Source organism: Centrocercus urophasianus, unplaced genomic scaffold (assembly GCF_019232065.1).
Source record: "Centrocercus urophasianus isolate 14NV4802_14NV808 unplaced genomic scaffold, USGS_Curo_1.0 seq_417, whole genome shotgun sequence".
Lineage (NCBI taxonomy): Eukaryota > Metazoa > Chordata > Aves > Galliformes > Phasianidae > Centrocercus > Centrocercus urophasianus.
This window is the reverse complement of record NW_024884997.1, coordinates 1-14,563: the sequence shown is the minus strand read 5'-3', so window position 1 is coordinate 14,563 and position 14,563 is coordinate 1. Positions and strand designations below refer to the sequence as shown.

Sequence of the window (14,563 nt, the reverse complement as noted above, 5' to 3'; positions counted from 1 at the left end):
GGGGGGGGATCAGAGGGCCAGTTTGGGGGTTGAGGGCCTGTGGGAGGCTGGGGGGCCAATGGGAGCTGCCGTGCGGTGCTCAGGGGGCTGCCAGAGCCTCGTGGGTTGCAGCACTGTGGGACCCTCTCGGGGGGCTGAGCTGTGAGCCCTCGTGACCGCGGACCCGCAGGAGGATGAGTAAGTTTGTGTCATGTGGAAGAAATCCTGAAAAGAAAAAAAAAAAAAAAAAAAGGGTGTCAATGTACGTGCTGGTGTCAAACAGCACCGGTCCTCCCACAGCGTGCTGCCTTGGGGCTGCAGAAATTCCCCATCTCTTCCGCTTGGATCCCAAGCACCCATTCCTGTCTTCGCGCCCAAGTGCTGCTGCTGGGCCCTGGTGCAGCTGTGGGGCTGCACTGCAAATGGGATCACTGCAATCAGCCCGGTTAAAAATAACACGGGGGGGAGGGGAGCGACGGGTTTTTAAGCCAGGCTGGCTGCTGGGAGCGAGTGGTGTTGAGCTGCAGCCGTGGAAACTTCGTTGAATTCCAGGAATCGTGTTGGTTCGGAGCCTTCTTATGGGTTTGGTGTGGGGTTTTGTGGATTTTAGCCCTGCTGGGATATGGTGGTGCTCTTTGCTGCTGTTTGAGGGATTGCTCAGTGATTTCTTAGGGCAGAGGCAGCACCTGACAGTGCAGCATTCTGGACTTTCTGACCAGCTGAGGGCATAAGGAAGAGCATTGATGCTGAGGGTTCAAGGTTGTCACCAATTCAGCTCTCGCTGTGGCAGCGCGTTGTTCCCGTGGGAGAGAGAAACGGAGTAGGGGGATGTTTTAAAAGCCTCTAATGTGATGCATCTTTATTCTGAAGCCTCTGAGTAACATAACAACCATGGGAGAGTTTCCAGGCTGCGTCCCAGGTGTGTGCAGAAGGTGGATGTGGTGAGTGCTGCAGATGTGAAGCTTGCTTGGCTGCTGGTGTCCCCAGCCTGGTGAAGGCACGCTCCAGAAAATGAGAGGATAACTTGTGCTCCTACTGGGGAGAAGAAGAACCAGCTCTCCAACAATGCTAGGTGCGAGGGAATGGCTTGCTTAATGAGAATGTGCTGACGTTTGCTGGTTGTGCCTTACTGAGTTGAGGCTGAGTCTAGAAGAAATAACTCGCGTGCTTTTGGATCTCATTGGCTCCGTTGGGGACCTGTTGACCATTTCTGTTAGCAGCTTTTGTAAAGTAGAGCGGGGTTCATCCTGCTTTCAGCATCCCTTGTGCAGGCCTGGAGGTGAAAGGGATTTAACAGTGAGACAAACTGGATTTTCAGGATTTTGGGTAAGGAATGAAAGCAATCATGAGATAGAATGCTCCTTCCTGAAAGTCCAGCAATGGTTTTTAATAATGAATAAAGCGTGATCGTTGGTCCCTCTGCCCCATTCCAGTGTGATTATGGCTGGGCGAGTGGAAATCCACCTTGAGCAGTGAAAGGGGAGATGCTTCCTGATTGCAGGGCGAGTGCTGAAACTGAGACACCAAAATGGAGCAGGATTACATGGTGGGAATTTCGTTTATACGCTTCATAAATGTTCGTTTGCTCTTGTGCATATTGAACAGCAAACTGGAATTAGCAGGGGCTGTAATTCCCAGTCGAGACACCAGGAGCAAAACACCTGATGGGTGAGTTTGTGCTGCTGGCTGTGAGCAGGGTTTGGCAGCTTTCTGTGTAGAGCTTTAAGCCTTTCAGCTTGAGCACCAGGCCCTGAAAAAGCTCTGCTGAGCCCTCCTGGCTGCGGGCACTGAGGCGTCTGTCAGGATCTGAACAGAAACACTTTGCTTTTCTGCCCCACTCAGGAGTGATGCATCTCTTCCACGGCTTCAGAGAGCAAAGCCCTCCGTGATTCAAAAGATAAGGAGCTGCTTCGGTGTCAGCAGTGAGCAGGCTGGTTTCGGAGGCTTAAAAAGAAAGAATACGTGCCTGCAGTTTATGATGGCACTTCAGGTTTTCAAGTTAGGGAAGTGACCCTCTGCCTGCTAATTGTTGTTCCCTGATAAAGGAACAATGCTCTAATCTGTCCCATGATAACATTTAATACTTAGCTTGTGAAGTGCGTGGCGGCCTAACTCCGAAGTTTTGAGTGCTTACCTGAGATCCTTAAATCATGTAAATTGTGGTCATAGGAGTACGTTGGAAGCCTGGAGAATTATGTAACAATTATATAAACGGACAGTTTTCCATTGGCGTGGCTTAAAAGCCAGGAATCCTTGCAGGTTCCTCGTGAAATGGGGGCCTTTGGTCCCAGGCAGGACGTGGGGAGGAGCAGATCCTGTGTGTCAGCTGTGGGTCTGGAGCAGCACCGCCTGCTATGGTCCTGCGCCCCTCCAGCAGCTGCACTCCTGGAGCTGTGAACCATTCATGTGGGGGTGTGGATGTTTCAGAATGAGCACAATGAAGATTTGGGTTGGGTTTTTCTTTTTGTTTTGTTTTATTTTTAATTTTTGGGGGTTTTTTTTTTGAGTGGAAGCAGTTAATCTCCTTTATTCATCTGTTAGCTGCAGATTGATTTCTTGCAGCCCCGGTGCTCGGGGGGCAGCCATCAGCACCGTGCGCTGCTCTGCTGGCTGCTGGGGGGTGTGGGGCACACAGGGGTCGTGCTGTCGGCCTGCTCTCCTGCACCGTGCTGAAAGGCAGCCACGAGTAAGGCAGAAACACAGCTGGCTGCTGAAGCTCAGCGTTCTGGGAGCCTCCAGGAGGGAATTCTCAGTGCTGGCACAGCCCTGAGGGCTCAGCTGTTGGTGCAGGGCAGGAGGTGCAGTGCTGCCTGCCTGCTGCTGTCTGTGGGCAGCACAGCAGTGATTCTCCCCTCACAAACTGCATTTGTACAGTAAGGAGTTCCCAACCTGAGGTGGATGGGCTCGTGCACGGGTCTTTCCCAGCCCCTTCAACGTGTCTTAGGGATGCTCTGTTATATTTAGCAGTGTTTAACCTGTATCTGTTGCTTTTAATAGGCTGATAAGGCAGAGTGAGCTGAGCTAAAGATACGCAGTCTTCCGATCTCGCTGCGTGCCGGTTAAAGATTGACACTCCAGCATGTAAACCTTGAGACATGGAGCTGTAACAGGTGTAGTATTTGTGCTCTGCATCTCCTGAGGTGGGCAGGAGGTGGTGAGTGTCACACAGGCTTCTTATCCAGCTTTGTAGTTTACATTTGCAGCTCATGAAATCAGGTCTGAATTTGGGGAAGGTGAGCACTGAAGGTGCTGTGCTGAGCGCTGCAGCCTGCTGCTGCTTCTCAGGAAGTGGGGATCTTTGCTCCTTTCCCCTCCAGCTCTGCATTTCACAGCGCTGAGGTGATGGCATTCATTGCAGTTCCAGGGGGATTTGCTTGTCCATGCAGATTGTTCTCTTCTGAAGCACGTGTGGCTGCTGCAGATGGATGTAGGGATGGTCACTGGAGTGAAGGGGGTTTTTCCAGTGCACCTATTGGTCTTGGCAGTGGTAATTTTACTGCTTGGCTACTTTGATTTCCTCTAAGATACAAATTAATAAAACCTTCTTATACTTTCCTCACTGTGTTCAGGAATTCTTAAAAAGCTGCTGCTTAGAAGAGAACTGAAGTAATTTTTAGTTGACTATTTTTAGAGGGTAAAAGCTGAAAGTGTGCATGCTGGCTGTAATGCTGCATTAAGGCAAGTATTGTGAAGCAGAGTTACAAGATGTAATTACCTGGACCTGCAAAAGGCCCTGCAGAATTACTTTTGGCTGCACAAGGTGTCTGCTGAGCACCCAGCGCTGCGTTTCAGGTAGGCTGGCATTCCACAGCCATTCAAAATCTTGTTTCTCACGTCCTGAAAAAAGTTTTTCCATCGAGTCCTTTCCTGCTAGAGAAAACAAACGGCCTCCCAGCATCTTTGAGTCATGTTTGGCACAGCTCTGCTGAAGTCTTCATTGTTTCTCACTGTCAGAATAACAGTGTAGGTGCCACCGTGCTCACAGCCCCCGGCCCTGGGCTCAGCCTGCCCATAGGAGGAAATGTAACTGGAAAGGAGCTGTAGAGCACTAAGGCAAGAGTGATTTCATCTTTTTGTGCTAAATGAACATTGTGGTGTGCACAATAGTTGAGTAATCGGCCTTTTCAGCCCTTGTGTGCAGCACAGTATTCCCTGGGAAAACTTTTTGGGTGCAGCTTTAGCTGGCATCTCAGATTTGCCTTCCCAGCAGCAAGTGCTGAGCGTGGAAGGGGACGTGCTGGGCTGGGAGAGCATCAGCACCAAAGCAGCCCAGTGTCTGCAGTGTGTTTTGGGCCAGTGCTGCCTCTGAACGCTGCCAGAGCTCCGTGGGAAGCAGCGAGCTTAAAGCTTTGAGGCTCATCCCCTCCTTCCATTCCCAGTGGGGCTGTGCTGCAGGTTCTCACGAGATAAACGGGTGGTTTGTGGCTCTGTGCTGCTGGTGTTCCTCCAGGTGTGTCTGCTGTCCATCATCTGGCGATCGGAGGCAGCAGGCTCTTGGCCAGGGCCTCTGCACCAACCTGAGAGCTTTCCTTCCTTCCACAACTCAATTAGCAGAGCCTCAGCTGTGCGGTGCGTGGTCCTGGATGTCTGCATCCATGCACCGAGTTTTACCTTTCATCTTTCAGAGAACGTTTTCCATCTCCTGGCTCAATCCCTTTTAATGCCTCTTCCATGACACTGTTTGTAGGAGGCAAGAGAAATCTAAGAACAGGTAATTGCTTTTCTGAGGAGCCTCTGAATTTGTCTCCGCTTCAACGTAAACTTTCTTATTCTGCAGCACAGTGCTGTGCTGGAAATTCCTCTGTCCTCAGAAGAGTTCATTTTTTACAGATCAAGTCTATTGTTAAATCCAGTATTGTCTGCAATTTGGACAACTATTTATGCATCTTGAATTCTTAATCCAGAGAGATTTGGATTTGTAGATTGAATAAAGGTCTTCACAAGTACTCTTTTATAAAAAGATTTTCTCATCCTGATTTCTTTTTCTGCGTTTTAGAAGACCTCGAAAAACCCCGAACCTTAGAATTGTGATGAAAATCATCGGGCTTGGATCTCTGTCTTTTGGGAGGTGTTGCAATCCTTTGGTTTCATGCACACCAAATGGAAAACGTGGATTTCAGATTGCAAGTCTGTACTGGAAGCATCGGCTCCAGCCCGAGTTCTGCAGCTGTTCTGTCTGTTAGCTTCATGCCTTGCAAGTGTGTTGTATCCCTTGCTGTGGAATCCCAAGCAGGTCTTTGGGTGCTGTTGGTTTGGTTCTGTGACCCTCAGGGGCACCGTGGGGAAAGGAGCTGGGTGCTCAGTGCACAGCCAGCTCTGCTGCTGGAATGAGGAGCAGCGAGGGAGGCGATGAGAGAATGGAGAAACTGCTGGGGGAGGTTTGTGCCCAGTGAAGCATCTGAGGGGGGTGGCTTTCCTTGGGCAATCAGGTTTTAGCACTTGGGCAGGCAGATTATTAGATTAGATGGCCCATTCTTAACGATGCTATTAAGTTACACTGTTAAATTTCTTAAGCCTCTCATCACCGACCAGATTTGGGTCTTGTGCACACAATGACTGAGGAAGCGTTCCTGCTGTCAGCCTGGGCAGGAGGGCTGGGGGCTGAGAGCTGCCGGGCTCCCCTCCTTGGATGCCTGAAGCATCCCCAGCACTGATGCTCACATTTGGTTGCTGTGGCTCTGCTGGTAGCAGGGAGAGGGCTAACAGGGCACTAGGAGGCAAAAAGCAACGAGAAAGGGCTGCAAGTCCTCATGCTGTAAGGAATGAAGTGTCTGGGTACGGCGGTGGCTGTTGGAGAGCAGTTGGCTGTTGGAGGGATTCTCTTTCCTCTGCAGAGCAGGCATTGCCTGCTGCCTGAAGTGCTGTCCGGCTCCATCCAGCGTGCTGGGTTGGGTGGCTGCAGCCCTAAGGTTCTGAATAATTCCTAGTTTAGTTCCCAAATATTTAGCCCCTTTGTAATTAATTGATATTTAATTTGAATTCTTCTGTGTTGGAGCTCTTGCATCCAAATAGGGAGCTGGCACAGGGAGGCGGTTTGTGACTACGCTGGGAGCCGGCCGCTTGTTAAATAAAGCAAAGCGTGCGTAGCCAAGAGCTGGCAGAAGGAAAGCTTTCAGGAAAATGTAAAGGGAATTTCTTGGCAGATGTTTTTAACCTAAGAACTTGTAACATCGTCACCGGTGCAGAATGCTGAGCCTGTAGGTTGTGCTGCCTGTGATCTCTGGGAGGTGTGGGTTTGTGTTCACAAGCATTCCACTTGTTCTGCAGTCTCCTCCAGGTCGTTGCTGAAAGGAAGCCTACAGCTTTCCATCTGTTTTCATTGGTCTGGGCTTCCAGGCATGTACAAGGGCCCTATTGTCCAGCACACGTATTGAACGGGCAGCCCATTCCCTGCAATATTACAGTATTGATAAGCAGGGACGGAGGGTTGGAGTGGGATTCAGGCACTCTGGTTCTGAAAAGGACGAGAGCGGGCGGTGGAAAATCTTTCTCTTCTTTGCCCCTTGGAGGCACGTGGTGATGTGGGAGTTGATAGATGGAGAATGCCTGCCTCGCTGGGGTGCCCTGCCCCCTGTGCTCCCTTACCCTGCTCCCTTATTCCTGGTGCTGATGACGTTTCTCTTGCAGGTGAAGCATGGCACCAACCAGATTGTGATGAACTGTGCTGACATCGACATCATTACAGCCTCCTATGCGCCAGAAGGAGACGAAGGTAGGGCTGCTCTTCTTTATGGCAATGTGTTTTTGTTGCTGCTGCCAACGGTTAACGACTTCAATAGAAAATACATCTCATAATTGGAGGAGCTGCCCTCCTGTAAAGCATGCAGCGAGTTCCCCAGCCTTCCTTCTTTTCCCCATTCCTGTGTGTTGCCTCAAGTTTCCTTTGGCCTGCTCTCCCATTTGTGTGTCATAGGCGAAAGGGCACCTGTTGTGACTTTGTTTGTTTGTTGTACCTGCATAAAAAAACATCCTCTGCACCTCTGGACTTGGCAATATTGACAAAAGCTGCAGCAAGGGCTTAGCTTAGAGCTGGATCAGGCGTGGCCAGCAGTAGGAAATCCTCACTGTGAAGGGTCTGAAAAAGTGCACAAAACTTAATTGATGTGGAACAGAATTTTCCTAGTGTGGAAAAAGGTGGTTGTGTGGAGGAGAGCAGGCAGTGCACTGGAAGACAGGAGGTTCTTGGGGACACAAGCAGGAGCTGTCATGATACGTTGATGTCGTCACCAATTCTATTGTGTGGAGATTTTAGCAGGCCCAAAAAGAGTTACAGTGATTACAGTATGAAATGATCAAGGTGTGGGAAATCAGGAGCTTGGAATGGAGTAATGCTTTGATAGTGGGTGAAGGGTTTCTGGCTGTCACGGGGAGCCTCTGCTGCCTCAGGCATTGAAGTAATTTGGTCCACGAAGTACAACTGCTGCTTACATCACTCAGACAACAAAAGGCTCTGCAGGAGGAAGAGTCATAGGAGCAACTGTGTCAGAACTGGGTTGTGAATTAAAGGAGTGTGGGAGGCCATGGAGAGTGGGTTAAACTCCCCAGGTATGTTTGCCCAGCAGCTGGGGGCCTCGGAGGGAAGGGCTGTGCCTGAACCCCTGCACGAGGAACCTGCCTTCCTTGGGACTGCTTCATTCTCCTTGCAGTGCCCTCTCTGGAATAGCACTGTCCTCAGGCTGATGGAGTTTGGTGTGGCAAGCAGGGAGTTTTTGCACTTAAATCTGTTTGGTGCTGTTTTAATGTAGGACCAAAGAAAGCAGAGGTGCTGTTGGGAGCTGCAGCAGGGAAGCAGCACGCAGAGTGCAGGGAGGAGCAGAGCTGATGGGGTCTGTTCCATCCAGCACTGTGCCCCAGCCCACACCGCCTGCTGGCTCCTTGTTTTGCTGTTGAGAAAGTGAAAACAAATGGAGAAGGTGCCTGAGAATCATTGCTTTCCCCTCCAGTCAAGGGAAGTTAATAAAATAGAGAGGATGTTTGTGGCTCGTTTTCGTGTTTTCGGAGCTGATCTCACTGTCCTTCAGGGGGTCTGCTTTTATATTCCTCACCAGTGGTGCACTCTCCTTGAAGTATTAACAGCAGAGCTTCACAGAGGCTTTTGTCTTTAAAACTGAGTAAATTGGAAATCAATTTCTGTAGCTTGAGTTTCTTCATTCTGGTGTCAGCTTTTGGGCTCTGGACGCGGAGGGCTGCAGTGTGGGTGCTCACCTCTCCAAGTGCTGCAGCATAAATACTGGAGGTGCAGTTTGGCGTGTTTTCTGTAATTATAGTCTGGCTTCGTGGGGTTAAAACGTATCTTTCAGGTTGGTAAACTGCCAAATAGTATAATGGCTTTGGAAGTAAAATTGCATGAAATTGGCAGACTGTTTGCTGGCACCTGTTGATACAGATCAAGTCAGTCTTAGTAATGCTTCTATTGTGCACAGCTTCTGGATGGTAATTTTAGAACTGGTCACAAAAACCAAATATGAAATGTGGTCCAATGAAGCAACAGAAATCAGCTGAATCAGCAGAGTTTGGTCCCCTGGGTGAATCTTCTTCATGTTGCTTATGGAGGATGTTTGAGGGCGAGTTCAGCTGTGTGAGGGTTTCTCCTGCAAGGCTCCACCTGTTTGTTCTTTGGGAGATGGAGGCAGCAGGGGGTGGCATTCGGTCCTTAATGCACATTTCCAGGGCAATCAGATGCATTCCCAAAGTTTGACTGGGAGCTGAGGGATGATTGCTGAACTTTTCAAGTCCCAGTCCTGATTTCTGCTACGTAGCCCACAGCTGAATGACAGTGAAGAATAAATCGGGAGATATTGATAGCTCAGTACTTTGCAATAGGAAAATCCCAAACCAGAGTGCAGTGATGGGAAGTGGAGGCCGTGTCCATGCAGTTTGGGTGAGCTCAGCTCTAACAGCCCCCAGCCCCTCCACAGGAGTCAGCCTTGCATTGCTGTGGGTGCAGCTGACTTCTCCCAGCAGTTGGAGTGGTCGATCTCATCCTGCCTTATGTGGGGCCAATTGGAAAAAGAAAACACAACCCCCCTCCCTGCCCCCAGCCCAACCTGTGTGCATAGAGCAGCATTATTCTGCAGCCAGCTTGATTCTGATAGTCCCAATCCCACCATTCCCACTTGGCCGTGCTGCTCCGCGTCCGTCTGACGTCGGTTGGAACCGCTGGCGAGGCTCCACGTTTGGAAGTGTGTAACACAGAAATTGGGATCATTAATTGACGTTTCCATCTCGTTACCGTGCCATTTCAGGAAGTACTTTGTAGGAAGGCTGTAATTTGTTTAAAATGCTGTTGTAAAATCTAATCTGCAGCACTCCCAGTCCGGGAGAGTCACTAGCTCTGATTTGGATGCTTTTTTTTCCAAGGCAGCTCTAGCAGCTTTGTATTTTCTCATGCTATTTGGTCCAGACTGTGCACTAATGTGCTGGTGATTAACTTGCAACCTTGCAGTGCCAGACTCTCCAAAGTGAGCAGGCTGCCAAAACCGTGTTGTTCTCCTCAGGAGCTTTTGTATTCAGTGCTGTTAGGAATTCGGACGGCCTTTAACTGCAATTACATCTTCGTTTGTGAGTGGTTCTCTTAAATGACAAGAAGCATTGCTGGTGGTTTTCTGTGCTGCTTTTTGCTGTGGGTTTGATTATTAGTGCTGAGTCGTCAGTTTAGAGAGTGTAGCTTCAAATCTTTCATTTGCATTCTGCTCTTCTTGACGTGTGAATGTATCAGTAACTGCTTTGAGAACTCTGTGAGCCACCACTGAATGACAGTGAGGAGTAAAGCAGGGGATATCGATCCTGCTGTAGTCTGGAATAGAAAAATTCCAAGCCTATGTGCAGTAAGTGGAGGCCATGGCTTTGCTGTTGGTGTGAGTTCAGTTGCAATGGACCACAGCCCCTCCATGAAGGGACTTTTCCATTGCTGAGGGTACAGCTGGCTTCCCCCAGCAAGCAAACCCGAGCAGGTCTGATTCAGCAGTTGATCTCATCCGGCTCACAGCTGATCTTTAAACTCTTGCAGCTTCCCAGTACAGTGTGGAGTTGTTTTCGATCCTGTAAAGATCTTTGTCTGTTTGCACAGCTCGGGTTGTGTCATGGTGCTGCCCTGCCCGAAGGCCGAGCGGCGCGGTGTGAAGGCAGCGCCGGTGTGGTTTGTGTGCTGTGTGAGCAGAGGGTGGTGTTTGCTCTGACTGAAGGCTGACAGCATCGTATTCCAGAAAAAAAACCCAAACCAACACGTCACGTTTTATACAAAATCAAACCATGTCTCCAATTACATTTGCTATCCATAGAACAGCTTGTCTGAACGTCTTGAGAACGTTCGGGCTGCCTCCGAAGCTGCGTACCTGGGTTCTGGTAGTGACACTTGAGCAGGGAAGGCAGGGCATGCTGTAAATCACAGCCTTGTTTTCAACGAGCCTTTCACTCTGCACAGCCAACGGAGCAGTAGCTGTTCTGTTTTGTTCTGTTCTGTTTTGTCCCTTCTCTCTGCGATTGTTCAGAAAGCAGCATGTGTATCTGTGTGCCTCCCAGGCTCTGGGCAGCCTGGGCTGATGGTTGATGACCCTGCCTGTGGCCCAGGGTTGAAACTAGGTGATCTTTGAGGTCGTTTTCAACCCAGGCCGTTCTGTGGTTGCAGAGGCTGTTTGCTGCATCGTTTTTGCTGCATCCTGGGTCGGTTCTGAAAAGCTCCCTGAGCTTCTCTGCCATTTCAGCACCCAAACCGTGTTTTCCCATCGGATTTGCTGTTAGTGGATGGGGTGGGCAGTTTGTGCTGGGAATGCTGTCACTGGATGCTGGTTTGGGCACTTGGTGGATCTTCACAAACTGCTCTGACCTGCCAGATATTCACTGTGAACCTGGAGTTACGCGTTCCTGCACGGCGTTGCCGTGCCCAGGGTTACCCAGCTGCTTCATTCGTGGCACTGACGTGTGGTCTCTGTTTCTGCTGATCTGTTTTGGTGCAGATTTGCATTCCTTAGAGATAGCTAGTTATGGCAGCAGTTAATTATAGGGGGACAAAGATAGCAGAACTTGCACAGCGAGGCCCTGTGCAGCTATTTTAGATGTGTGGTTGGAGGAGCGCCGTCGTGCATCGCTTCGTGTGCCCCAGTGGCACTCGGGGAGCTGGGCAGGAAGGAGCACCAGGAGGAGCTGGCTCTGTCCACGGGCTGCAGGGCAGCTCTGCTCTGCTGGTTCCCTCCCCCAGCTCTCCTGCTTTGCTCTCATAGTTGAGATGTTTGCATCTACAAATAGATCCCAACGCTGTGTGAATGAATGCCGGGCTGCTTAATATTCCAGTTGGTTTTGGATGCCCTTGCTGAATGGTGCACCATCTCCAAGGTAGGTCTGTGGGTCTAAAGACATGCTTAAAATAAAATCAGCATCGAGTTTTTCTTAGTGCTTTATAACCAAACAAAACCACCTTGCTGTGGGCATTAGTGTGCTTTTCAAACCAGCCCACGAATTATTAGTTAAATCATAAGCATTCTGCTCAGGGTAATTAACAGGACTCCTGCTGCACTAATGTAAGCCTTTAATATTGAGGGAAAACAGTGCCATTTCTTGCTGTTTTCGAGGGTTGGAGTAGTGCTGCACAGGCTCTGGAGTGAATGTGCTGAATTCAGGCTTGAAGCAAGGTGAGGTGGGGTCATTGCAGACAAAGGCTGGCGTTTCTTTGGTTGCTCAAAACGATCCTTCTGGATTATTCAAAACCTCCATTGATTTGCTGTTGGATTCAGCTGATCGGGTTCATCTGAAGCGCTCAAGAGTTACAAAAGCATCACTGGATCTTCTTTCAGACGAAATCTTTCTCTTGCAGAGGTACATGCCACAGGGTTCAACTATCAGAATGAGGATGAGAAGGTTACCCTCTCCTTTCCCAGTACCCTTCAGAAAGGTAAGAGCTATTCAGGTGCTTTCAGCTCGCTCTGCCCTGTGCATTTGTGGTGCTTAGCAAAGCTGGAGCAGCAGCTGCGTGTCCCCCAGAGGCTGAGGGAGTGGAACCTGAGCTGTCAGCTGTCAGACTGGAGTAACTCTGAGAATGCCTTAGAGTTGGAGTTCCTTCTTCTAGCAGAAAGAATGCAGTTCAAGGAAGTGCCATAAGAAGCTGCTCTTCATCTGTTTCTGTAGGAAGTGCTTTGATTATCTGTGTCTGCTCAGAGAATGGATGCTTAGAATGGGCAGCACAGATTAACACCTGACTCAAGAGACCTCTTTCACAAGGTCCCTGTGGTACTCAAATCTCTGAGATTCATGGGAAACACAACAGATAAGAGCTTTGACTGTGGGCCCCTGGAACTGGAGAGATTGTTTTCTTAATGGTGGTGTTTGCTTCTAACATGAAGGTGACTCCAATTATTTACCTGCTATTGGGCTTTAGGCTCAAAGCTATTTCTGTCACATACTGATGATCTGTTCTCCTCTTACTGAGAAAGGGCTAATCTGAGTTACTGCAGCGTTTTTCCTAGGCTTGAATGCACTAAATCTTTTGAAACCATTGTTTTTTTGCTGTGTGGGGTTTGTGGATGGAAGCTTAGCTCCTTGGTTTGGATGAAGCTGTTTTGCTTCATCTTTTCAAACACAAATGTAAAGATGGTCAGGTGATAAACTGCTGGCATTTCATGCTGTGGGATTTTGGCAGGCTGCCTTTCTGATCAAGATCAGGTTTCCCCTTTTACACCCAGTCGTGGAGGGCAGAATAAATCCTGAGACTAATTGACTTAGGAGCTTGAATGCCACCAGTGCTCCACTTTGCTTTTGCAGCAAGTTTCAAGAGGATGAACAGCCACAGCTTGTGTTTTTGCAAATATACACGAGGGCAGTGGGGTCAGGCCTGTCAGATGGCTTCAGGGAGATCTCTCTTGGTTCCTGTGTTGTGCTCAGAGGATGAGAAGGAACCTGCAGGAACCTGCTCTGTACGGTACGCCTGGCTTTGCCTGCGCTGGTTTTGATGCTTAGCTCTGCTGGATCTCATTTCTTTCATAAGGAGAGCAAAGGGTTTGAAAGTCAGAAAACCTGTGGGTGGGGATGAACCGAAGGCCATCTTCAGAAAGGCAGTGGTCCAGCCGAGAGGCCCAGGCTGCAGGTCTGGGCCAAAGAGATGCTCTGTGGTGTTTCCTTAACAGCGTCCAATCTGTTTCTGTTTCAGGGACGGGAACGCTGAAGATAGACTTTGTAGGGGAGCTGAATGATAAAATGAAAGGTTTTTACCGAAGCAAATACACAACCCCTACTGGAGACACACGCTATGCTGCTGTCACTCAGTTTGAGGTACGGGCTGCGTTTCTCTTTGCAAGGGTTCTCATTCTTGTGGGGTCTTTGTTCTCGGCAGCAGCGCAGGCCTGCTGTCCTGGCTTTGGTTCTGCTTTGGGTAAACTTCAAAAATGCTTTTATTTTTTTTGCTTCTGGTGGATGGGCAGTGCTCAAACTGTCCTTTATGCTGTGACTTGAAGGTCGGTGCAGTCTGGGTCTGGCGCATTCCCCAGCCAACAGTCATGCTGATGTGTGATGCACTATATATAAATAAAACAGATGCAGCGTTTGGAAGCATCTATTTATGTAGATGTGGTCAAACACATCTGTATAGCTTGCCCCTGTGAAATATATTAATTTTTAATTAGAACATTCTGCCTTTATCTCGGCATTATAATGACATCCAAAACGCGAGCCAGAAAATGGCTCAAGCATTATGTAAGCCCTGGTCATAAGGACAGAATTTCATTCCATATTGTGATTTCATAGCTGCGTGCCACAGGAAAACACAGAGTGCTGCCTTGCACTCACAGAAGGCTTCCTTTGGGTGCAGGGTAGGTGGTCCTGTGTCTGCTGCCTGGGAATGCCTGCGTGCCCTTCTGCTTTCACATGACTGAGCTTTGCTCCTGCCATGACTCTGCTAAATTCTGCACAGACTGTAGAATTCCATCAGAGCACAGAGTGCTTTTTAGCTGCGTTACAAAGGAAGAAGAAAAACAGAGAGAGAAACAAATGATCGCATCAGTCACCGAATGCTTTAGCATAGGGGTCGGTGAGGAGGTGCACAGTGCCATCACCACCAGCCTGCATTCATCCAACTTCTTGCCCATGAGATATACCTATTTTTGGGCTGTTTCCATTGCAGCAGCTTCTTGTGATTTCTTGGGTTAACATTCTTTCTTCTTTCAGGCTACTGATGCTCGCAGAGCTTTCCCTTGCTGGGATGAGCCTGCTATTAAGGCGACTTTTGATATTTCATTGGTGGTTCCTAAAGACAGAGTAGCTTTGTCAAATATGGTAAGTTCTCGGTGCACCAACTGTCTTCTGAATACAACCACGATAAAGGCAGCTGCCTGATGGGAAGAGAAATGTGTTTGGGGGCTTAGGAATGCAGTCTGTCTTCGTAGCTATGAGTAAGCAGCTGTAAATGGAGAGAACTCTTAAAAGATGGTACTGTTATTTCAGATGCTAGCACAAAACCTAAACAGACCTTACAAACCACAGTGGTGCACGTTTGTTTTGTTAGCTGAAGTCTAGCATATGTCATGCCACGTGCTGCTTGATGGAGAGTGGCTGGGGGGGGGGGGAACAGCCAGCCCTTAGCATGTTTGTATAGCTGCTA

General features: G+C 49.1%; 1 protein-coding gene across 1 annotated transcript; it reads left to right on the top strand.

Annotated features, from left to right (window-relative positions):
* Nucleotides 1-86: 86 nt before the first annotated feature.
* Nucleotides 87-14,528, top strand: LOC122168289 (puromycin-sensitive aminopeptidase-like protein). The gene is made up of 5 exons (XM_042833470.1): nucleotides 87-177; nucleotides 6,607-6,691; nucleotides 11,789-11,866; nucleotides 13,118-13,239; nucleotides 14,131-14,528. Exons 2-5 carry the CDS (start codon nucleotides 6,634-6,636, stop codon nucleotides 14,296-14,298), a joined length of 426 nt encoding a protein of 141 aa, XP_042689404.1. The 5' UTR covers nucleotides 87-177; nucleotides 6,607-6,633; the 3' UTR covers nucleotides 14,299-14,528.
* The last annotated feature ends 35 nt before the right edge of the window (nucleotides 14,529-14,563 follow it).